The sequence below is a fragment of the Paralichthys olivaceus genome, chromosome 17 (assembly GCF_024713975.1).
Source record: "Paralichthys olivaceus isolate ysfri-2021 chromosome 17, ASM2471397v2, whole genome shotgun sequence".
NCBI classification, from domain to species: domain Eukaryota; kingdom Metazoa; phylum Chordata; class Actinopteri; order Pleuronectiformes; family Paralichthyidae; genus Paralichthys; species Paralichthys olivaceus.
In genome coordinates, this window is record NC_091109.1 from 11,554,373 (window position 1) to 11,580,061 (window position 25,689).

The 25,689-nt window shown below is 42.2% G+C and overlaps 1 protein-coding gene across 2 annotated transcripts in view; it reads right to left on the reverse strand.

The window, feature by feature from the left end:
- Window positions 1–450: 450 nt before the first annotated feature.
- Window positions 451–25,689, reverse strand: part of mkxa (mohawk homeobox a) — a 28,111-nt gene continuing 2,872 nt past the window's right edge. For both annotated transcript variants that reach the window (XM_069512999.1, XM_069512998.1), the window contains exons 3-7: window positions 24,089–24,248; window positions 20,910–21,063; window positions 16,669–17,070; window positions 3,322–3,355; window positions 451–3,187 (exon numbers count right to left, since the gene is read on the reverse strand). In XM_069512999.1, the coding sequence (XP_069369100.1) occupies window positions 2,980–3,187; window positions 3,322–3,355; window positions 16,669–17,070; window positions 20,910–21,063; window positions 24,089–24,248 (958 nt within the window). In that variant the 3' untranslated portion in view covers window positions 451–2,979. The remainder of the gene's footprint in view (window positions 3,188–3,321; window positions 3,356–16,668; window positions 17,071–20,909; window positions 21,064–24,088; window positions 24,249–25,689) is intronic.

The following is a 25,689-nucleotide window of genomic DNA, read 5'->3' on the forward strand; positions in this document are numbered from 1 at the left end:
CCCAATAGTCTTTTTAAATTCAATCAAGCTGCGCAACTTATCGATATCAGTCCCAGACTCTCCTAAATAAGCCAGATTTGTTTCATCAAGATACGTGAATTATTTTCTGTGTAAACAGGAAAAATGTTAAAAACGTCCTGAAAAAAAATCCTGGATCAACACCTAAATTAAAAGGTTCTTCCGTGACCCCTATCGCATCCTTTTTTAATGTAACCTTGCTTAAAAACAGACAAAAAAACAAACACACAGAGGTGAAAACAATCTTCTTGGCAAGGAATAAATGTTTTTAAACAACTCCACATAAATAGTTTTAGTATCTATTGGATGTATAAAAATACACATTTTTTCGCAAACACATCTGCCATTTATATGGTTCTGTCACTGCCCCCATTTTCTTTTGCAGATAGATCAAGATTGTGACGATTAAAAAAGAACTAGAAACAAATGAAATGCCTTTAATTTCATTTCGAGGTTTATTCATTGCCTTGACCAAGTAACAACTTTTTATAAAAGAAACTTTACATGAGAGCAAATTGGACAATACAAGGAGATATGCATTTGGTCATTGGATCGAAAATCCAGTCTCTATCAAAACAAACAAAAAAAAAAATCTGAATTTATATAACTTAACAATAAAAAAACAAACTGTGGTCACAACTTTCTTTGTTTTTACAAAGTCTGTAATAATAATAATAATTTATAGGCTTTATTACACGCCGTTGCTTTCAATTTGTTTACATGGTTGTGAAAGCAGGGTTTGTGCTGTAGAAATGCATGTACAGAAGTTTGGCTGTAGGAACCACTTTGTTGGTACTCTTAGCGTCTTTGTTGGTGAGCGACTGCAGGTAGGAACAACAAAGGCTCCTCTGTCGTCTCTGGAGCCTCCTTTCTCTTGCTCTGTCTCTTCCCAGTGAGCGTGTGAGGTGTGAGGGTCGCGAGTGGTCCAGAGGTTCAGAGGTGCGATTAGAAACACACAGAGCGGGCCCGGCACTACCCCGCAGCTACCCTTCCTGGATAAAAAACACATGTGGGAGCCCACAACCCCCACTGCATAAGCAAATAATGCCTGGGGATTGGCTAGTGCGATTCATTTCACTATTATTCCATAGGCACGCTAACAGGAATAATATGCCATTGTCCTTTATTTCTTTTACTTCTCATCACCTTTATGTAAAATCACATCCATCCATGAGCCAACCAACCAAAAACTGTAAGTGCACCTTTTTTTTTTTTAAAAACAGTTTGCACATTCAAGACACATAAAAAGGTCATAATGTCACTGTGCAGTTTAACTCCTTCTCCCCAAAAGTCCTTGACCATAAGCACAGTCTGGGTTGTCAAAAATAAAATATAAAAACTGCACAATTTATGAAGGAGTGTACATTTTGACACACATAAACAGTACCTTGAAGATATACATAAAATTAAAAAGTCAGCATAGAGAGCCAACTTCAGTTTCTCTCATAAGCCCAAGTTTGTGAACTTGGCATCCCTCGCTGCAAACGTGTATACCATATGCACCGTACATAAGTACTTTCTATAAAAAATAAAAAAGATTCTTTCCATCTGATGACAAAAAACAGATCTGATTGCTATATCGTTAAGAAAAAGTACAAAGTTTGATCGAAAAACAAAATGACCACACATATACAGACAGAAGAAATACTTTGCACACTTGCCTGGGCGACAAAGATAATACTGATGTGTATTTTTGATGAAACACAAAAAGAAAAATGAGGGGGAGAAAGTCAAACTTTAAGTCCTCAGGCTTCTTGTAAACTGCAATTTGAATGTAATGCTTAACAGCTGAGAGGGCTGAGGTTCAGAAGGCTGGGGGAGCTGGTGCAGGATTTTTTTTTTGTTGTTTTTTTTTGTTTATTCACTCCGGACTATCGTGTTCTGAGCACAAAAAAGTGAAAAGGCAACACTGTCGACAAATAGCACTGATACGCCAAAGCAAAAACATCCCTTTTAGGTCATGGCAATCTTCCATTTAGAACAAATACTGTACAGAGCATGTCCGTGGATCTACGTAGAACTGTGTCACTGCATGGGTGAGCGTGATGTCATTTGGGTCCATACGTGGCATTTGTGCACATTTCAGCGACTAAAAGCCCAGATAAGAAAGGATTCCTTTTGCTGGTTGAATGAAACCCAAGGCTGAGACGTGGACAGGGTAGAGAATGTTGGCTGCTTATCGCCGCGCTGCTCACGTTCGAGCAACTTATCTACTGTATGTATCCAACAGTATTGTTGGCGTGCCAGAAACAAGAGGCTGACGGAGACAAAACAGGGTTCAGTTTACAGTCAAAATGAAGACTCCAGTCTAAACAAGAACAGAGAATTGATGCTGGGCATTTACTGAGAGAGCGTGTGTGCGTGTATTATTTGAGTTCATCAGCGCCTCGGATGGTGAGCTCATTCACTTCTTAAGGCACAGGCTGTTAGGGTGTTTTTCCATTCACAATCACGACTAAAGTGTGAAGAAAAAAAAAAGAAAAAAGAAATTCCTAAATTCCAAACAGGCACCTCAGGATCTGTTCTTTGCATTGACCGCAGTCGGTGAGTTATTTGTCTCAATAACAAAGGCACTTTGGCAAAAATACACATTTTGTAACGTAAAAAAAAAAATTGAGAAATAAAAAAATCTGACTCTTCCAAAAATAAATTAACAATACAAAAGTGTCTTGTTTTAGGAAATACTGTTGCAGAACTATCACCAATACTTGTCTGTCACACTTTAACCCAGCAAAGAAAAGGATGGTCAAGGCCTCTTTTGCACTTTTTTGGACACCGATAACAACCCAAAAAGAATGAGAGTTCTCTTTTTGTTCCACACTTCCTCGCCTCAAAAACCCCCTTTCCTCAAACAACAGTCCTCTATTCATGCCAGGGAGAGTTTATTTAGACTCTGTCGAGTTTGCTGACACAGAAATGTTTGCTGGTTTGCATAGAGAGATGGGAGCATGACGTCAGGGGCTAATACTTTTGCACCAGCGGCACTTTAACAGTCTTGATCTCTGCTATATGAGACGACTTCTGGATGATGCAGCTGGTGGTCCCGGAGGTGCTGTCCTTCCCCTGCGCCAAGTTGGTCAAGGCCATGGCGGCATTGATCTCCTTCCAGTACGTCTCGTCTTTGCCCTTCACCTTTTCCTTCTGCACAGCTCCAACGCCAGGGCTGCCACTGATGATCAGAACATGCAAACAGGCGCACACAGAAGAACAAAACAGTGGGGCATTAGAGGTCAAGTTGAGCTTGTGATGAATGAAAAAAAGAGGATTTAAACTTGACGGCAGGGGAAAAGAAAATCCACTCACTTGTCATATTTACTTAATCCATGGTCTGTGGTTTCTGAAAGCACAAAGAAGGAAAAAAATGGTTAATTTTGCAGAGTTCTTTGGGGTAAATGAAGATTTATTGAAATTTAGAAACATAGTGGTTCAGGAGTTGTGTGTGTGTGTGTGTGTGTGTGTGTGTGTGTGTGTGTGTGTGTGTGTGTGTGTGAGGTCTGCATGCGTACACCCTGTCCTGTTCAAACATGTGTTGCTCTGTTTTCTCTCTCTACTTCGATCTCGGACAAAAAGGACGTTTTTGCAAGAAGCCGTCAAGAAACAAGGTGACTAATGGGATCAAGTTGAAAGATGTTTCTTATGACTCATAAACTCCATTCGCTAATATTTTGTTCAAAAACAAATGGGCCCCAGCCAGTGTAATTGAGTTGTCTGAAGAAATCAGATCGAAAATGACTGAGCGTAGAAGATTTGAGTGGGAATGAGCAGCAGCAAGTGAGTCAGTGAGAGAAAGATGGAGGCTTTCCCTCCTTCTATCTCATATGTAAAGCATTAGCAGGGAATAGCAAAGTCATTAAACAATGAAACCCGAAATTTTCTTCGGGGCAACCGAGTGTTTATTTCACCATGCTGCTCATTCAGATCATGTCTGTGTGTTTGCTCTGAACCCGTCTCCTCTTTTGGGTCCAGCTCCAGGTAAGTTTTGCCCAGCAGTGAATACGATGACACCGGCTTGGCGTTTCATGAGGCATTAAAAGAGAAGGGAGCATCTGGATTTCCTAGCTGTGCTGCCTCCAGGCGCTCTCCCTTAAGTTAACTAAACACACAGCTAAGGCTCCTGTGAGCTTTTAAGAAGTTCAGTCTTGACCAGGTAGAGCTGACTTAAAAACATTCAAACGAGGGAAAATTCCCTTCCAATCCTCATTTAGTGCAAGCAAAGTTTGTGTTGTATCTACAGGTCCTTCTCTCAACAATGGCTTCTTGCTCTCTTGAATGTGACTCTTCTGGGGCGGTTGTGGCTCAGGAGGTAGAGCCAACCAGAAGGTTTGAGTTCCATCCCAGATTCCTACCTTCCGCGTGCTTTGCACAATAGCGATGTTAGAGAAAGTCCAGCACAAAGATGAAAATTCATACGTGGATGCACTGTTTGAATGTGTGTGTGAGAATGGGTGAAGAGTCAAGAGTGGTCACAAGGCTAGAAAAGCACCATTCACCATCGCCCTCTTAGGTATCCCACAACATGTCTAACACATGTTCCAGGTACGCCCAGTATTTTGCAAAAAGCAAATGTCTAAACCTGAGCAACCATTTCAACACACCACCGTCAAGCATTACACCAGTGGACGGGTGTTCCTGAGCTCGGATTTCATTCCTATGATTGTTAGACGAGATTGAAAAGTTTGCACGAGGACACTGTGTCAAGGATTTAGCGTTGTCCCAGACGGCCAAAGACGGAGAGACAAAACTCCTCTGGGCTCAGAAAGCACACAGAATTTTTCACTGTTCTGCTTTGTCACCTCTAACCTCACCAGAGCCCTCCATGGACTTTCCACAGATTTGGATCCAGTGTTCAGGATTATGCAAGCTGCCATAAGTGCCTAATTATTCCCAACGCCTTCCTCTGTTTCTCCCTTGTTTTCTAAAAGTGTTCCCATGAAGCATGACCCAACACTGACAGTACCGGGTTTGTAAGGTCCCTGGCTAATGTGGGCCTGATTATGAAATGTCCTGCTCTTCTGTAAGAGGTGTATTCCACAGAGAGAGAGAGATAGACTTCACTCTCTCTTTCTTCTGTCGATCGTTCTTAGACAGAAAGAAGAGAGGAATGTGTGTGCACGAGTGAGACAGAGATGAGGACGTGATAACCCAGAAGTACAAACCACAGAATGAGATTTTAGGGTTTTAGAGTTCCAACAAAATCCTCACACACTCGTCTGGCCACAATTCCCCGTTGTCCTATCATTCCCTCGGTCTTTATCTTGCTTTATCAGCGAGTCCTTTTCCCTTTTTATTGATATTCCTCTTTTTCCTTCTTCCTCTGTTCTCCGCTCTTTCAACTCTTGCTGCAGTGATTTGCTGTAAAACCCAACTGATCCAGGTGCTAAAGACTGACCATGCCCGTGCAGTCCAGCCAAAACAAATGCAATGTTTCCCGTCTGTGTTTTAATAAAGGGTGACTGTGCTATGTCAGGAATAAGCACTTCTTACACATTTTCAAAAGCTGTTTTGGAAAGCCTTTGATTTTATCCATTCTCTTCTAAATCTCTCATTTTTTCATAGGCTCTATTTCAACCATTTTTCAGCCGCTTATTGTTTTAGCCTAAATTGTGAATATCAGGAAGATAAAGGCATCCTCTCTGCACTCTATCTCATCCACTCTCTTGATTGTTGCCAGTGCTCTAAAGCAGATAGGTCCTGATTAAAAATGTGCACAATTCTCCATAATCACAGCACTGTAATTGCAGGGCAAATTACACTATTTTCATGTGTTTTTCATGTTCCCAAGATATATTAGCTCAGTGTTTACTGCTCATGTGTATAGACTGGTGGGTGACAGCACCAAAAAGGTAATCTCAGTGACATCACAGGCAAAACGATAAGCAGAAGAGAGACGAAAGTGTCTTTGTGTGTTGTGAAGTCGCTGTGGGCTGTGAAGTGCAGTGTGAGTCTTTCCATCCACAGCGTTAAGTGTTTCCAGTGTGTGTGAGGCAGCCACTGTCCAGATGCTGCATTCAGAACATAAAAACAGTGTTTTTGATAGACTGCATGGAGAATGCAAAGATGAATTATGCCAACCCCCCAACCCTTCTTAGACTGAGTATCAGTCTGTGCCCACGGGAACCCCGGACTCCAGGATCTGGAAATGCACCACTGCATACAAAAACTGTTTCCAAAGCCCTGTGCCTAAAACATCTAAAACTCAGATTTTTTAAAACAAGCACAGTGCCAAAGACTCAATAAATCACCAATAAATCAAACAGGACCTTTTATTATTCTCTCATTCTTCTCTCCCTGTTTTTTCTTTTCTTTTTTCTATCTTTACTACTTTGCTACTGAGCACTCAGGTCCACTTTGCTGTTGCCTTTGGGCTTCACCAACAGTAGGGTTTCATGGACCGCCAAAGGGGAAAGCTAAGAAGTCTGATGGTTTCTGGCGTCGCGCTGGAAATCCAAAAATACTCGCTCACTTAGCATCACCGCAGGGTAATGGAGGGAGAGCAAAAAGGGGGCAAAAGAAGAAGAAAAAAAAAAACTGACAAGCTTTAACAAAACTTGGTAAGAATGAGGGAAAACAAGCAGGGGCTGACAAATTAGAGAGGGTGAGGTTACACCTGTTAAGACGACTGAGGAGGAGAGCGGTCGACTATCATCATTACCATCTGGTGCTGTTGTTAGCAACATACAACAATAAACAAGGCCGGCCCCGCTACACAAACCAAGGGCTGGCCTGAATTAGGCCAACAAATAAACACACATTCACACGTTTTTATAGGAGATTTACATTGCAGGCTTCTATCTGGTGTTCTTATCCAAAGTGTCGATTCTAACGGTCAAACTAAATATCTGCATGACCATAAAAGACAACAGAGAAAAACAGAACAGGTAAGAGAATTAAATGAGAAGGTCATGTATGGTGTTAATCCGCCAAGCTAGCCTGGCTCTATATTCCTACTGGCACATTTAGAGGAAGAGGCACATACGTAACTTCCTGTAAAATAAATAAAGACAACTTACTTGTAGTTTTACCACCTTCAGAACACTTCTTAATAAGAATAAAGACAAAACATTATTTAATACTTGCTTGTATTGTACCCTTTCATGAATTTATAAGTTTTAACATATGGCTTCATTAATAGTTCATTATGCTAATCATGTATTTATGCTGAATTTATTAGTTCTAATGACTTATGGGTTGCCAGGTTGTGAATCATTTGTTTTACTGCTGAGTCATTAATAAAGTTATTCATTCTATCAAGTTTACAATAATGTGTTAATAAGTCATTAGTAAAGGAAATAAACCATCAGGTCTTCACACACTGTTACACATGTAACGTTTCTCAGCTTTTAAAAAGTCGTGAGAAAAACTTGGTCAACAATCATAAATGTTAAAATGTCATTGAGAAAATAAGTCTCCGGATGTTAATGTGAAACACTGGAAAGCAAGAAAGAAACCATAAATTCTCCTGCTGGAGGAGAATAAACACCCGACAGGCTTTTCATAACAGCACTGTAAATAGTTATCAGAAATATCTTAAACAAGCGATCTTTCAGTTAATCATCCCATTCATGTGAACAAATGGACTCTTTATAAGCTGCTTTTTTTTGGGGGTAAAAAACCCTGAATGACACCAGACTGATGGTGATATGAGTTTACTTTGACAGTAATGAGCAGATTATTCCATCTCTGGAGGAGACTTAAGGCTACACACACGCACAAATCCAGATCTCTATTGTTACAGTAAGGAAATGATCTCAGCTGATTTCCTCTTAAACACGTGATGAGAAGCAGAGTTGCGTTGCAGACTTGACGATCTGCTCGCTGCTGACCTGTGAAGCCGCAGCACAGGTCAGCGTCATTATGCAGCCTGTTAGTTATATAACGCAGCCGGTCAAGGTCTGTGGATGAGTCAGGAGTTACTGTCACCACAAAGTGAGTCATAACGCCACTCTGGACTTAAAATGCCTTATCGTCTGTGTCATGAAGATTAGACGGAATGTACAGTCTCATTCAAATGAGTGAATGTGCAGACATGTGATTGCATGGACCAGTTAGGCTACTTTTAGCCAAATCCTCTGACCAAAAAGGAAATGACAAGCGCCTCAGGCAATACATGGTGACGTCCATCGATGCTATCTTTGATTTGACACAAACCCAAGCCACAGTCTTGAGCGTGAGGTGCGATCCCTCGCATTTTTGGGCTTCCATATTCATCCTTTATAGGTTTCTTTAATGATCTGTGCTTTTTATAAAGTGAAGGAGGGTCTGTAAATGAAGTTGGGGATGACTTGGCATTGTGTTGCCTTGCGATCTGCCAACGCTACTTTTATATCACCCCTCCCAGCTATTTCTCTCTGTGTCTGTCTCTACGGGTGGTGAAAAAGTCTGAGACTCCAAAGAACCAAACTGTCAATTCCATTCAGCTAGCCAAAGACATCATACACGGTATGAATTTAATGCCTTCTCCGTTTGCCCCGACAATGCCTTCATCACTTAAAAAATAATATTGAATAATTAGCTCTTACACTATTAAATGGAACATACACACGGTGACACAGCCAGACAAATACTGAGCCGCTGCCCAAAAAAACTCCCCCCCCATCCGCTGCATTTCTTTTTCTGTGTTGCTCTTTTTCCGTGTCTGTGCGGCAGATGACACACTGGTGTGGCTGCGGTCGGGACAGATAACCAGGATCCAGCAACGAGGATTGCCTTGTGTGTTCTCGCTAGATGGAGAAATAATAACAGTGTTTCAGAAGTTTAAATGCTGCCAGGTCGTCATTGTGTTTACGAGTGCCAGTAAACAGAGTGTAATCAGGGCCCCAGTAAATCAGCCAAAATGAGAGGAGCGTCTCGACAGAGAAGTAAATACGTTGTCATGGCAAGTGTGTGAGCGTCTCCTTTATGTGCTTGTGTGGATGCGTGCCTGTGGACCGCTAGGGTGTCACGGGCAAACAAACAAATAAACAAACAAAAAAATCAAGAGCCTCATCAGGAAAAGGTCGGGGTTTGGCATTTGGCACGACAGCAGATGATGAAAACGTCACAGAAGCGGAGACAGTGATCGTGATTACGGCTCCATCCAAGCTAGAACATTTTCATTTGAAAATGCATCAATCTTGCTCGGGATACACAAGGCGGCCACACTACTCCGGAGTTTTAGAGCTGGTAAAACTGAGGAGTTTGGAATCGCAGCTGGCCCCACTTTAGTACAGACGGGCAGAAACTGAGATGTTTAAAAATTATGATAAACACTCACAACCACTTGCTGATTGGGTCTTTTCAGTAGGATGTACCCGTCCCTGATTCGTCAGGCTCCTATCACATGAACCCCTTCCAGAAGCAAACAACTAGTGTTAGCCTTGGCCTCCAGAGTAGAGCACGACACAGACGATCAATTACAAGAGTTGCTGACCCTGTTGTCTTTGCTAAAAGCTGTTCAGTGGAATTCTGCATTTTACAATGATACATCTGTCGACATATATACGAGATGAGCTATTATTTAAGCAATCTGCGCCAATTCCTGGACGTGAATGCCTTTCCTGTTTACACTTGCCCATGCCAGGTGTACGTGTGGGGTCACATGATATGAGTATGTACAGGGACCAAAAGCTTGTGTGGCCAGAGATCGGTTTTGTTTTAAGAAGCTTTTTCAAACTAAAAGGTACAAATATGGATGAAGCCTGACAGAGGGTTCTTATTTAAATTACTGACTTCATGACAACTCATCGCTGATGACGAACCGATGAGCCTGTTCATCGCTTTGATACAACAGGTACAAAGCTGACACAACAGTGTCGACTCATCTCCTCTGGGGGATGAAGGGCTGTTAGCGGCGCGGAGAAGACACACACACACGCATCAGAGGAAAAAACTAAAACCACGAGTAAACATTATTTGGATTTTTAAGTGTTTTCATGTGCCCAAAAATATCCTTTTTTCGAGAGCTGGAGGCCAAATGATATGTTTGCGCAGCACTCACTGCATCATTATGTTGCAATTCTTCTTAGTGGTAGATTGAACTGCACTCTCACACTCTTGGGGGATTTCTGTGTGTGAGCGTGTGTGTGTGTGTGTGTGTGTTCTGTGTCCCTGCTAGGTCACACCTCTGCTCTCTCATTAAACCTCGCCCTCTACTCTCTGCTCTGCTCCGTCCCGTGGGAACACAATGGAAGACTATTGTTCTAGACATGGCTCGGTTTTTAAAATGGAAACAATTTGTGTTTTATACAGACCAGGGCAGTGCAGCTCGGTTTCCCTGACTAGGCAGGCAGCTGTGCTCTCTGTATCTGATGACCTTATTGTGTGTGTGTGTGTACGTCCCTAAAAACCATAGCCTGCTGCTGATTTTAAAGCGATCAGATTGTAAGGGCTCATTATTCTGCACTTTTCCAGTTCTATGTTAGGGAGTTGCACGTAAATGGTGTCTGCGCCGATGTTTGTCTGTTAACACTTCCCAGCAGGATGACGGCTACAATGAACACCGCCTCAGTCTGCTGGTGTCTTCTCTGTTTACCTCACACCCAGCCTCCGCTCAGTGGTCTGAAGCCAACATCCCATCCTCCAGTGACAGATTCACCACGAGGGTTTTTTTTTCTCTCAATTCTTTATAAGTATCTCTGTATTTTCTATCCACCTTTCCATTCGCATGAAGCTGCACCGCAGTTTGAAGCCAGGATTCGACCTCACCTCTGCCAACTCCCAGTCGTTCCCACCGTCAGACCAGACGTACCCTGAAGGACACCGCACAGGTTTTCATATACTGCGCATCTCTGAAGACTTTTCAATGTGTGGACAGTGTGAAAAATTACTTATGTTTATGTAATGTAGTTAGCTATTATCTAATGTAGTTGGCTATTATCTATTGTGTCATGCACAAACAAGCCCCCAGCCCACATGGGATTATATGACACCAGCTATTATTGTAAATTATTATTATTAAAGTAAATTTAAAAGCTACAAAAAGTTAATTTTCCTTTTTTATAATCATCCATCCAGAAACAACAATGAACTCTGTCTTCTTCTGTAGTGAATGGTGAAGTACTGAGATACAGCTTCTTCCCCAGAGCTGTGGCCTCCATCACTCCATCAACCCCCCCCCCCTCTTTTCATCCTTGCTACCAAACACAATTTCGTTGTACAATGACAGTAAAACCTCTTGAATCTCTTGAAGTACATGAGCTCTGAACATAGAGGTGAGTGACTCTTGTTTAAATTCTGCTTCACATAAGACTCTATGCTTTAGTTGGTTTTCAATGGAACATTATTTCATCCGATTGTACAAACATCACAATGGTGATTGTGCCTGTGGTTCATAGGTGAAAGTTTTGCAATATTTACAAAGGCTATTTGCAGAATTAGGGAGTGGGTGTCTATGGAAATGAAAAACAAATGCATCAGCAACAAAACTCAACAGTCATTTTGGTTCCTTTCTGATGACGGATCAGAATAAATAATCACAAGGAGAATTAGAAGAGTCAGGAACTGAGTCAGAATCAAACAGGACTGAAAGATTCCAGATCATAAACTGTTTAGATGGACAACACCTCCCACCATCCAGCAATTAAGCCCAACTATTCTGAATATAAACAGTGAAGATTTAATTTAACATCATCATCTCCACTGGCAGGCATTTCAGTGAGATTCTAAACTATCTTTAATGTCCAGACAACACAAGCAATAAGTGCAAAAATAGCTCTGTTTTTTGTTTTGGGGGAATTTTCCCTTCACTGTGGTTTAATTGTTTGTCTCACCTAATTCCAAAGTCCAGGTTCACTGCCTAAAACAGCAACCATTCTGTGTCTCTAAATCATTGCCACCATGCTGTCTTTCTTCTCCTGACAGGCCACTGCTGAAAAAAAGCTCAACTCTCGATCCTGATGGAACAAGTACCTCCCTCTCCTCTTCTCATCCCTTCCACACTGATTCCTAAAGCCCAACCTGAATCCAGTGAGTCTTGGCAAAAACGGCTGTCTTGGAACAACATCCCCAACATCCTCGCCTCACTCTCCCTCTCTCTCCCTCTCTCCTTTCCTATGAAACTGTGGAAAGAGCAAGTTGAAGCCAGTTTATCCACATCTTTGGATTCCAGATGAGGAGTCCTGAGCCATCACTGTCCGGGAGTGGCTCATTGTCTCTCATTGTCTTTTCCTGTTGCTCTGCGGCCCACAGTGAATTACACCACCGCTCACCAGCAAACACTGACGACTCTTAAATCAGCCACAACGGCCACAGACTCTCTACAATGCTGCTGTATAAATCATCGCAGTTGGGTTTCTCAGAGGAAACAAGAGAGACAATAACAGTGGAGGAAACCCAGTTAATTATATCCTGTTAGTCAAAATATTAAAACAGCCAAGATGAAAATCTCTTTTTATCACGAACAACCATCACATCTTTCTACCTTTATATCTCAAGAAAAGAAATCCAAACATTCTTTAACTTTTCCACATTAAGACGACATTTCTTCCATTCACCTGGACGACTCCTGTGCCACTAAACTCTCCAGGATTCAATAACTGTCTGGCACTCGCTGTGGCCTAATATGAAAGGCCCCTGGGACCTCAGCTGCTGCTGAACTATTTTCATTGAACAGATTTGTTTTTATACACACATTTAATTAGTACAACTCTCTAGTGTTAGTGCCATGTATATGGGTAAACATATTCTCGAAGGAGAGTAGCAGGGAAATCGAGAATATTCAGAAAAATTATAAAGATGCCTACTGAAGTATTTTTTTCTTTATGCTAGTAGTTGATTGAAATATCCGCTTCCAAGAAACTGACAGAGAAATTTGTGCAAAAATCATTAGTGCTTTGGTGATGCCCTGACACCATTCAGCAGAAGCTTGTGGTTGTGACTTTTGGATGGATTGCCATGAAATTGCCTGTTCGTGTGTTTGCCTGAATGAATCATAATAATAAACCATCATGGGATCAAAGAAGTTCCAACACTATGACAAGCAAAGACCTCAAGACGCTCCCTCTGCTTCATCCACACTTTGTGTTTTGGGGTCTAATTAGCAAATACAAGCAAACACTGTAAATTGAGAGGGCAAATAGCACCCCCGACACATCAGCACTTCCCCGGCTGTAGCCGCTAAGTAGATCCCTCATCATAAATCCTAAAAAATGATCTTGATTTTATTCATGCACATTAAAATTGAATTATTTGAAACTCGCTGGAGGCCACTGCCTTGCTTTTAGCTATATGTACCTTTTCCACATCAATGCAGACATTGGCAAGTGTTCCACATTCACCATCAGGCTACTGTACACGGCTGTAATCAGAGTCCATAAAGGAGAGAACCTGAGAAAATGTACCACTGTCAACCTTGTGTAAAATGTCTGACCGAGATCGCTCGGTCCCCTTCCGCAGAAACGTTGGGAGTTATTTGGCGTATAATGATCCATATGATATCGGACGGGGCGAAATCTGGTACTGAGCAAGAAGAAAAACATTCAGCCAGATTCCTGCCATTTAATATCCCATTAAAGGGTAATTTGGCATGAAACCCCTGGCATGTGTGATGGAATTCTACTGCTCCTTGTGTTCAATGAAATTCCCCGAAGGCTTTTGCCTGTAGGTGTATGTGCATGTGGGTGTTTATACTGGATGTGTGTTCCTGTGCTTGTATGAGGCCCGTGAATTGAACACGTGTGTGTGTGAGTGTGAGTGTGTGTGTGTGTGTGTGTGTGTGTGTGTGTGTGTGTGTGTGTGTGTGTGTGTGCGTGCGTGTGTGTGTCCTTTCAAGCCAGCAGAAGTTTAGTTTTCCACTGGGGTAAATCTACACTCTCCATCTCCTGCCACGTCTGACTGCCCTCTGTAGTCACAGATAACACTGTGGGCTCAGGCCGCGGCCACAACAGCCAACTGGCCCGTTAATGGACTTTTGGCCAATGGTATGATGGTTGCCAGGCACGCCACTTCTGCTTGGACCAATCACAATTGTTTTACAGGCATGGAATTCAGCAAAAGAATGTGCCAAGAGACATCGTTGGAGCTCTTTCTTTCAAGTTCAAATTCTTTTCCTCCTTGCTGCCTGAACGACATTTTGTCACTGTCAAAAAGAATCCAGGGGAACCTTCAGAGAGCTTGAGTCTTATTTATTCTGTCTGTTTTTTCTCCATATACCTGCTGTAAGTACAGATTTATGTGAAATCCGCAGCTCAGGGAAGGATTTTTCTCATATTATGAAAACACAATAAAACAATTTGTAAAGAGAAATGTGTTCACTACAAAAATATCTGGAATGTGCAAACCACAGGAGGAAAAAAAAAAACAGCAGAGGAAATGATGCAAACCCGAGCTTAAAATTATTTCTCTGTCTCCCGCTTTCAATTGCTCTGTCTGCGTCGGCAAGATCAGATGTGGAACTAAAATTTCACTTTTCTTTGTTTCATTTCTTCAGCTGGGCGATCGGGCCACGAGGGCCCCAGCAGGTGTTCGATCCCATGAGTCAACACTGCTTCAGAGAAGTTTCCATGTGCGGACTCAAAAAGCCTCTCTTGCATGTAACAAAGTAACACTTCTGTGAATGTGCCAGAGCACGAGAAATCCAAGAGGGAGACGTCGGTGCCAAGAAATTATATTAACCATAGAGATAAAATAGTTATTCTCTATTAAAAACAGCAGGCCGGCCAGGTGAATTAATCCTCTTTCTGGGATTTCTCTTATTAAAATCTGGTAGAGGGCGTTATAAGTCTCACTTGGTCTATCCATCTTTCTCTTCCTTCTCCATCTGTGAGTCCCAGCAGGTGCTTTGCTGTGAAAAAGCCTGATGTTCGTTCAGGTCACAGGGTTTTGATTTTTTTTGATCAGGAGGGCTGTAACAGTCGCAGTCGCTGATGCATTTTATACAAAGTCTGCTCACACACTCACACACACACCCCACCCTGCATCAGCTCCGATAATCTAAAACACATTTGTCCATAAGAGGAGCTTTGAATGAAGCACAATAAAACCTGCTCTTCCCCACACAAAGCCCACGTCCTCCGTCACTCAATCACCTACACCTTCAAATCCGACCCCTTGGGCCCCGACCTCGCTCAACAGAGAACGAAAACATCACTGTCGGTCGGCTGCGAAGTCTGTTTGAACAAAGGGGCAGTGTTCTCTCAATGAAGAAGACAGATCTGACCGTGATTGTTCACGGCTCAGCTGAGCTGTGAACTGACACATTGTTAAAGCCTGAGTTTTGTGATTGGCAAGAGCCTGACACCAGATTCACAAGAGAACATGAGCATCATTGAGAAGCACTTTGAGATTATTTAACTTCAAGTTTCCCAGCTGCCTTGAATGCATGAGCTAGCCAAACTCAACTTTAATAATTAGCTCAAAGTGAGACCAACGTAAAAACAACTGCAAGTCTGTAATATGAAGTCAGCTGCAAGAATTCTGCAAATAAACATTTCTTTCTTTAGAAAACGTATTTGCACACTGCAGATCATTCACCAAACAAATTGTTCTAAAGTAACAAAACTTCTTTTCATATATTCTGAAATTGTCTGAAATTTCAAACAATAATTATACATTTTAATTTGGGACTGACATGAACTAATAAAAGTTAATCATGATATATGATTTGTGGATTGTGTTTAATTCCTAAGGAATGTTTTACAGTGATTATAGATACTAAACTGCAAAATCATTTTGCAATGAATGCTTGATTTATATTTTTAGTCTTTTTACTTTTGTATTCACATTTGGTTTTTATTCACTTTGAAAGAATGTTGTGTTAAATCGTGCCTGCATAAAGAGCTGCCCAGCAAAAAAAGTCTTATAAAACACATGATAGTAACAGTGTGTAAGGTTTAAAGGATTATTTCCTTTTAGTGACTAATTTCTCCACATTTTTGGAACTAATATCTTTGTGAAAACCAACAGCCAGAAAGAAAAGAAGAAAACCTCAGGCTTCGCCTCCTTCTGGATAGAAAAAAAGGGCTGATGCCCTCAGCTCTGCTGAACATCTGCAATAATATTATCTGATCTAATGTAAATGTGACTTTTTAATGTTATAATGCATTTGAGGGAAACACTCATCAATCATTTTAATCAAAAAGACGTTTTGAGAGTTCTGTGTAACTTCAGACTTTTCTTTTTCAGTTTTTTAAAGCCAAGGTAAAATGTAAATGTATGCTGAGACACGAACACAGCTTGACTTCCTTGTCGCTGCTCCCTCAGCAGGACCTCGTGTAGGATCAAAGACATGCCGAACAGTAGTCTGAGGGTGAGCATGTTCCATATGGCTGTGTTGTGTCTGGCCTGTTAGAGCCTGGTCAGGAGAGCTGGATGGGAGGAATTCCTTCTATGCTCGGCTGGAGTGAGGAGGGGTGTGCAAAGTGTGTGTGTTTGAAGTGGCAGTACATGGGTGAGTGTGTTTGACACATTTTAAGGCTCAGAGTCCTTTTAACTGCATCTCCATGTCAGTACTCACAGGAATCACCTTTAACTGCATAAGGCCTGTATTGCATAAAAGTATGGAGGTGTGAGTGTGATACAAAGCGAAGGCAGGCATTTGGAAATAAAAGAGCAGCTGCAGGAATTAAAACAAAATGTGCAGATGGAGGGGGACAAAAAAAGAACAAAAGTGAAGGATGTCGTGTGTGAGAGGGAGACTCTTGAAGGGGAAAGAATGTGAGAAATGTGGCTCCTTACCAGCCCGATAAACAAAGTTCGCCTCGGCCTCGGAGGAGGATGGCGACAGCAGCTCGTCGTCGTACTCGTTGGAGCTGAAGGAGCCGGAGTGGTTCCTTTTGCGCGCGTCCATGACGGCATTGGCCACCATGACGTGGCGCAGTGAGTCGTTCAGGTAGCGGTGCAACAGGCTGCTCTTGTACTTGGGTGGAGACACGTAGTCCTCGGCCAATGAGGCGGCTTCAGCGGCCGAGCGCAGCCCTGCGCCCATGCCCATGCTCATGCCCATGCCCATACCCATACCCATGGCCATGCCCATGCCCATGCCCACCATGGAGGAGCCCTCCTTCTTGATGACACTCTGGTACATGGGCTTGGTGAGCTCCTCTGGGCCGCCCTGTGTCCTCTGAGGGTTGTCACCATCTATAACATCAAGGGGAAAATCAGACAAAAAGGATTCAGATTTTTTGTTTCTTCCCTGCATGTGCAGAAAAATATATACTTCTTCAAAGCAAAGTACTTTGCAGTATTTTTACTAATATTTTTTCCTGTTTCTATTATTTTATGTCTTTTTTTTTCTTTCACCTGGAACTCAAACATTTATACTACATATAGCAGCAATTTAGTTTCCTGCATTTTATTATAAAACTGCATACTTACTCCATCCTCCTTATTATCACTACTGGGGTTTTGGAGCTCTGTTAGTTTTAACATCTATGCTGCTGTTTATTTCCTCCATGTCAAATTTAAATAGATGAAACCTTTAGTTTAGTTTGCCAGTGTATGATTTGTCTTGACTTGTTTTATTGTTTCATTAATAACTCTCCCCACATATAACCACTGCACTAACATGGTCTATGAAACATTCTTTAATAAAATATAAAAATGACCCCATTCAGTATCATTGCTCCCAGCACACATTTTCTTTCACAAATGCTTCACTAATTTAAATTGTGTAACCTCTGTGCCTTGCATGTTCACCCCCACTGAGTCAGAGTGAGGGGACGTCAAACTAATCTGGAATCTAAGTGCAAGAGCAGGGGGATTTCGACCTGGCGCTCCTGCCCCCTCTTGTTGGCATCGTCTCAAGAGCAGAAAGCTTATAGCCCAGACTTCCTCCCCGTCAGAAGCACGTTGCCCCTCTGTTCCCCTGCAGAAATAAATAATTTCCAGGACGATCTGCAGCTGAAGAGATTGAATTAGAGCAAGGGTCCCTACCCGATGAAAAGAACGTAGAGGGGGGAGAAAGATAAAACACTATACTGAAAAACCAGATATCCTCTGGCAAGAGTGAAATCAGGGAGAAGTTCAGTGTAGATACTGTCCCTGCCAAGACTGTAATTTTGTAATTTGGGCAGGTTGGACATTCGATTCAGTGCCGGCCAAATGAAAATTATAGCTCCTACATATCAGAAACACATGGAGGTAGCGTACTTGCCCTCCTTCCCCTGCGCCGACTGAGGTAGAGCTCGGCGAATGCTCAGCGTCTCTTTTTGAAACCGCATGAGCGATAATGGAATTGTCATTATAATCCCATGACAGGGTCCTTAACCATCAGTGTCTGCCATCTTTAAAGGAACAATGTCTCTTTTCACACCTCCATGACAGCACGTTCTCCACATATCCATTACAGTATAGAACGATTCCTCTCTTGGACTTGCTACTGTACAAAACAAGCCAGACCATTTCAGGACAGTAAGAGGAATGTATAGCGGGTCAGTGGGGTCAGGTCTGGCCCCTAAAATAGCCTCTGGAACAAAAGCATAGGCATAAAAAACTTAATATAAGGCCTTTCAGTGCATGGGTCAGAAGTAGGAGCAGGCTGCGGAGAGCTTCATAACCATAATGTGACAGGGAGAAGAGTCAGGGAGATATACGGAGCCTCTGGTGGTACAGTGGCCTGTGGCGCACACAATGCAAACACCATGCACACATTCCTCTGTCAGCCGCACGCCGAGCCTCCGCTCCTCAAAAATCTAATTAGAGATCACCGACACCACAGCGCTCTTCCTTTCTGTAAATTCTTAAGCTGCGTGAGTATATATGTTTCATTTATTCTTTCATTTTTTATGTTTCCTGAACCATGTTTTCTACACTGTCAGTGAGTTGAAAATTCAACCCGCTCCCTTGGAAATCAGCATGTGTTTGCCGTAAATACACGGCTGACAGCGAGCCGCTCATTTCCAATTGCAGGCTGGGAAACAGGGATTGGCTCAGCGGGGTGTCTTAATGACAGCGTGTTGCAGCCCGCTGGCCTCGGCGTCTCTCACACACTCTCCATTTATATACACCCAGAACATGACTCTGCATAGCATCAGACCACTTTAGCTCGGGCGCACAGGAAGATGGTCTGGCCTTAGGCCTCGTTTCATGTCATAATGCTAGATTTGAATTTCGGGGGCGCAAGAAGTATGATGTAAAGAGCCTTTCTCGGTCATTCTGTACAAAGAGCACCAGGTTCACAACAGAGTGGGGCCAATTCATAATGGACGTCTGAGACATTATAATATTTTATCTTTGCGATGATCATCCATCACTTTGATGGGTGGAGCAGTTACGCAAATGGAAAAGTTTTCCGCTTTACTTTAATACACTGTATATGCCAATCAAACAAATTCAATGATTTTCAAATTTGACAGTCTAGAATATTACTTTAGATTTCCAGTTGTATAGTGCAGGTATTTATAGAAGTGAACTGTAGAAGAACCCCAAACTTGCTTGGTCACCATTACATGGAACCATAGCTAAGGAGATAAAATGTCATGGACAGAATTCCGATGACTAACACAGCTGTGAAATAAATAATGATCTTAGCATTTTCTGTTTTATAGATCAAGTGAAGATTGAAAACATTCCCTGACCATAAGGCAAAAATAAACTCTCACGACGAGGCAAATGTATGCGGAAATAGATATCATCAAGTGTAACTAACTGAAATATTGAAGTGCTATTTGATTCTGCATTTTTAAGTGTCCCATAACACAGGAAATTGTCTTGGATACTGATTAGTGTTTTCTGTTGCAAATAGCCCTGAATCTGCATCACACCTCAGAGCCTGTGCCCCAGTTGACAGTAAGTAATAAAAAAGAAGGAAAGTCAAGACAACAGCCAGCTCTTTGTTGTCAAGGACTTCTAACCATCACCTTTGCCTACGACTGTGGATTCATCTAACAGCAAAGGTCCCAGTGCGAAGTTTATAGTCACAGGAAAGTTATAAATTACAGAGAGCATCATCATTGGATGGAAAATTGTGCTGGTTTGGGATTGTAAAATGATGTAGCAATATTAAAATGTTGAAAAGACGGCAGCATTGAGAAAAAATATATAAAATCTGAATTTAAAAAGCTTCTCAATAAGAACGACAAAGGCAACTTGAGTGTGTGTGTGTGTGTGTTAGAGAGATTGAGAGAGAGAGAGTGCTGTGTAATGCTATCTCCAGCAATTAAGTTTTGCACTTTCATAAAGTTACAGCTCCTGTGTCGAGGGACAGATTACATTTGATTTTATGACTTTGAATCTCCACTGGATCCTACAACTCTGATATTGCAACTGTAGAGCATCTTTCATTAGACCCTTCTGACGTAAGGGCTGTTTTCTCAGACTTGACAAAGCTCCTCGAGAGCCGCAGAGCACATTATACAACTGTTTTTACAACTGAGTAGAAGTCCATATGAGTGAAGTGCCACTTCTGTAATATTCTGCAGCAGGCAGCAGGGTATGTTCGAGATTTGAGAACAATCAATAACATTTATTCCTCAGCCAGTTTAAGAACTTTAAAACTTGTCCGGCCTTGTGAAACATATTAATTCCTGTTTAACTAGATGTTAGCTGGCACCACCATGCTAACTCTAGTCCAACAACTATATTATAAGATATTTAAAGAACTATATTAGGGAACATGATATTTAAAATAGAGAAAGTGAGATCAGGATCATTAAAGGACTTTTGGCATTTTGTCGGCAAACGGTCATGGTGTCCTGGAGTACCCTTTCAGATTAATGTTCCATTATAATTCCTTTGCATCAAAGACTATTTGCCCATCAATCGCACAGTGCAATCATACATCCAACACACAAGTAGTTGTGTGTTGCCTCTGTCAGTTGGTGCAATTCCCTCTGAAATGTTAAATTAAATAGCCTGGGGTCCTCAGAGGTCTGGGGCAGTTGTCTATTTCAGCAGTCAAGATGAGATGTCGGTGGATTGTGATTGTGTAACTTGGACTGTAGGAGTGAAACCGCTGCTGTATTGTTGTAAGGCCGTACCTTCCGAGCAGCTGTCGTCACTGCTGACGCTGAGCCTCTCCGCGTTGCCTTGAACGTATTTGTTGTAGAGTTTGATCCTGAGCGCCCAGCTGAGGTCTGGCTGCCTCACCGTGTTCTTCAGCCGCCTCCTGGCATTAGCAAACCAGTTGGACACCTGAGAGAAAGACGGAGAGCGAGGATAGGAGAAAAGTGGGAGCACACAGCAAATAGGAGCATTATTGTTTTGATTCCAAACACTTCCACATCCGTACCAAAACAAAGACTATACTTTATGAAAATGTCTGCTCCCTGCCTGCCATCGGTCTCATTCAGAAGAAGAGGCTGAGGAGAGGAACAGAGTCAGGTTGCGGTGCAGCTCTCTGAAACTGAGCTTTGAGAAACATCCCAGACGCTCCGGAGAGACGCATCTTTTCTGTATCAACACCATTCAGAAACATTTAACACGCTCCAAGTACGGGACAGACAGTGAACGCAACGTTTCACTAACCAATGTTCCGACCGAGATGTATGTCCCCCCCCATGCTTATTCTGGACTCGCACATCCTCACTGAAATAATACAATTTTTTCCAACACTGTCTTCAAGATGCAATAAAAAGGACACTTGAGCTGGCACTCGTCCTTTAACTGGGAAGGAAGACCATTAGATGTTATACTAGAATAACTTTTCATGCTCAATAGATTTCAAGCAGCTTATGAAGGGGCTGGGACAGGGGCCTTATGCTAGAGTACTTATTTTTCTGATCCTCTCATTCAGTATCGTGTTTCTCGTTAACTAAGACCATCCCACATCCCTTTGTCTCGAGCCCTGCAGCGCTGTGGCACTCCACGGGGAAGGCGGCATCCAGTACATGTGGCTTGGCCTGAGGGGAGGCGAGGCGAGGTGAGACGAGGCGAGGCATGGGCCTGCTCACTAATGAGGACTGGAGGAAAGATGGCTGTCACTGGGGGTGAGAGAAAAACAGAGAGGAGGGGGAGGAGGATGATGCCACACTTGCTCTGATGACACCAGCAGAGAGAAGGAGGGGGGTGGCGCGCAGCAGCCAAACCAGCTCTTTCACCCACGGCCTGTCTGCACCGTGTGAACCGTGGAGGAGACGGCATGCAGGCACGGCGAGGGATTTCAGCGGCGGTGGAGAGATGGCACCGTCTTATTAGAACAAACTTTGAAGAAACAGTTCACAACATTTACATGGAAAAAAGGAGCCGTTACGCTCCAACATGACAGATTTAGCTGCCTCAAACACCTGGTGCCAGGTGGGAGCACGCAGGGAAAACTGCCCAGGGAGTGATGCGTTCTACAATACTGGCAGCAGCGACATTTGGACCAAATAGTGGAAGAAGTGGGTAGTTCTTAGCCTCCATGAACGGATGGGGAGAGAAAAAGAGCTGCCACCGTAGGGCTGCTATTTTAAATTATTAAATTATTTTTGAATTACTGATTAATTGTTAGAGAATGAGAGTCAGTAGTGAAAACCATCTGTCACATGTTCCAAGATCTTAAGGTGACATCTTAATGTTGCTTGTTGTGGCCAAACAGAAGTCATAAAACCAAAAAGAATCACATTTTTATGTTATCAACGAAGGAAAAACTGACAAGAGTTGCATATTCTTACAGATAAGAAAGTAGAAACAACAAACATCAGGTATTTTCACTTATGATTAATTGATTACAAGAATTATTGGCAACATAAGTTGACTAATCAGCTCAGCACCACAAATTAAAAAAGACGATAACAAAAGAACTTAAGTACCGAACCCACAGATCGCCCTGAGGACCTCTTTCACATCGGAAAATATGATGAAAATAATTTACCTTCGTGTCACCACTCTCGCTCAAATTCACAAAATCTTCCACTGACCTTTGACACCACCGCTGCTGCTATTTGGGTGTCAGCTTAAATGAATGCGTGTTAGGGATTGTTCGTGTGTGTGTGTGTGTGTGTTCACAGCACGGCATCCCACTGTCCAACACAAAGCATTCCTCTGCACTCTGCTCGCGCTCACCAAAACAAACAGCTCCATCAGGCCCCCAAAATGAGAACCAGATTAAGCGACGTGGCCGGCGGCCCGAAAAAGCTGCTGCAGACGTTCTGAGGCCGTATCACTGACCTTGTCAACCAGATGATACTGTACATACACAGCTGGATGCACCAGACACAGAATACACTCATATTCACCACTGGGTTTTCCTTAAGTGGTCTGTTTGTCAGCTACTCCACGTTACTCTTGTATTATCAGTAGAGGGTGCAATAGAACTTAGGGCATAAAGAAAATCCTGTATTCATAACTATAGTATATCTAGTGTCGGGGCTTTTAGGGGTCTGGTGTGAAATAAAAAAAACAATACGTATGTAAAACTATTTTTCAAGATTTCAGGTGTTTGTAAAACAATACATAATAACTTTAAAAGTCTTTTTGAGCAGTTTTAGGTCAAAAATATCAGAAATCAGACTTAAACGACTCCAACTTTCATTTAGGACTACAGCAACGTTTTCCCATAAGTGTGAAATTACAAATGCATGAAGATAACAGAACTGTAGCATTAGGAAGAAAGTAGAAATAAACATCATTGGTGCAACAGAACTACAATACACTTTAGTGCAGGAGATTTATAATGTGTGGGTTTGAATCTTCATGGGGTCTGAGGATAAATCAGTTTGAATGACATGAGGAAAGAAAATGACTTTCTGGTTGAATACTCAATATGACAAGAGTTGATAAGTATAAATTACTTTTTTAATGGGACATAATTCATAAAAAGGTCACAGCCAAAGACCCACAGAGCACAACTGCAATTTGTATTTATGACTACATGCTTCACACTGCTGTGGAACACAACGGAACCAAAGGAGCTGCCAACCGTAGCGTTTCGAAGAAAAGTAGAATTAACAATTCACCGCTGCATGAGAGCAGTAAAATAAACAGTTCAAGATGTAAAAACACTTTGGACCCAAACGCTCCTAATTGCAAATGCGAGTTTGAATCCAGCTTTTCAGACCTAATTAGACAGACACTAAACCACAGGGATCAAATCTCACTTTTCCCCCTCACCGATCACACTCATGAATGGTCCATAAACTCCCTCTCGCTTTTTTCACTTCTACGGCATTTCAGTTTTGTGATTATTATTATTATGAGCTGACTGGCAGCATGACAGAGTCAACAACAATAGACTCACCTGGACCAGGGTCATTTGTGAGCCGAGGGCGAGCAGGATTTTCTCCGTCTTGGTGGGGTAGGGGTTGTCTCTGTGCTTGTAGAGCCACTGCTTGAGCGGCCGCGCCATGTCCTGCAGGGCCTGACGCTTGTGTCGGACTTTGCCGCCACTGGGACGACCCCTGTGGAAATTAAGTTAGCTTAATATTTAGCCAGATAATAGATAGAATATAAGTAAGGCTGAATTATTCCTTCTTTACTAGTTGTTATATTATTAGTATCATTGATTTCTCTTTTTAAACTAATAATCAGACAACAGCCAATATACATGCAGGACAGGGTTGTTCTTTGAACATGTCTTAGATAAACATTCCGACATGTTTACTTTATGCATTTTACATTTTATACCAGAATTTAAACTTATTTCTCTTATTTTAAATTGAAATAAAAACCTGGCCTTAAACTCATCAAACAGAACCAGTGTTGTTTATCAAAGTGAACCCAACAATGTAACACAGCTGCAAGTGCTCTGCATGTAGTCTGAGTTAGCCAGTCATGACACATAAAGTGAACACTCTCTATACAGTGTGCAATTTTCTCACCCAAAGCACTGCAAATTAAGCTGAGACACATTGGAGGAGGAGAGAGAGAGAGAGACTGAAGCAGACAGTGAGAGAGAAACAGACGGCTGCTCGCAGTTTTCTTTTCATTGCGTGTCCCACAAACCACCAACACGTTGCAAAGAAGCAAACAAAAACATTTTTTTGCCAGATTAACATTTTACACGTGGGCGAAGTGGATCAAGAACAATGTAGCTGGGTCACGATCGCAGCCAAGCCATCGCAAAGGGGAGTGACAGAAAAAAACTGAAATTATACTTCTGCGTCTTCCTTTACAGAAAAGAGATGTGACACATGTCTAGAGGATGCACACAAAAAAACCATCCCATCAGGAATCTGCCATGGGGTGGAGATTCAAAAAAAGCAAATGGGCTTTTAGGTACAGCTGTTAGAAGAATCCTGCTGTGGTATTGCACATAATAAAACACCACAAACTATCCTGAGATTCATGACTGAGTCCCTAAAGCAACATTGAAACTGTATCTAAAGCCGTCTTTTGTCTTTCCTGAGCTGTGGTGGATTCTCACCTGTAGCTCCAGGTTTTATGAACCTGTAGATGTCAGTGTGGTGCTGTGCTCCGCTTCTTTTATCTCACCAGAAAAAAAGCTCCACTGACTGCAGATGTAACATATTTTAGTCTAACCTCAAGTCTGCCTGAGGTCCATGTTCTACAAATATTTTCCTTGTAATCTAGATCGGTATGAACATCCTAAAGGACATTTTACTCCGTGTTCTGAACTTCTCGTCCACATAAACACACACACACACTCTCACACACTTCTTTTTTTGAATAACTTAATGTTCCTCATTAGTTCTGATGTTTCCCCTGAGATGACACGTCACACCTTATGATTACAGGTTCATAGGCACTGCTTCCCCTCTGTTGTCTCATATCTTGCCCACTACACATTCAAACAAACATGGAATATCAGGACATGACCTTCTCTTACACCTGCTCCCTGTCACTGAAAAACAAATTAAAGTAAAATATATACTTAAGATG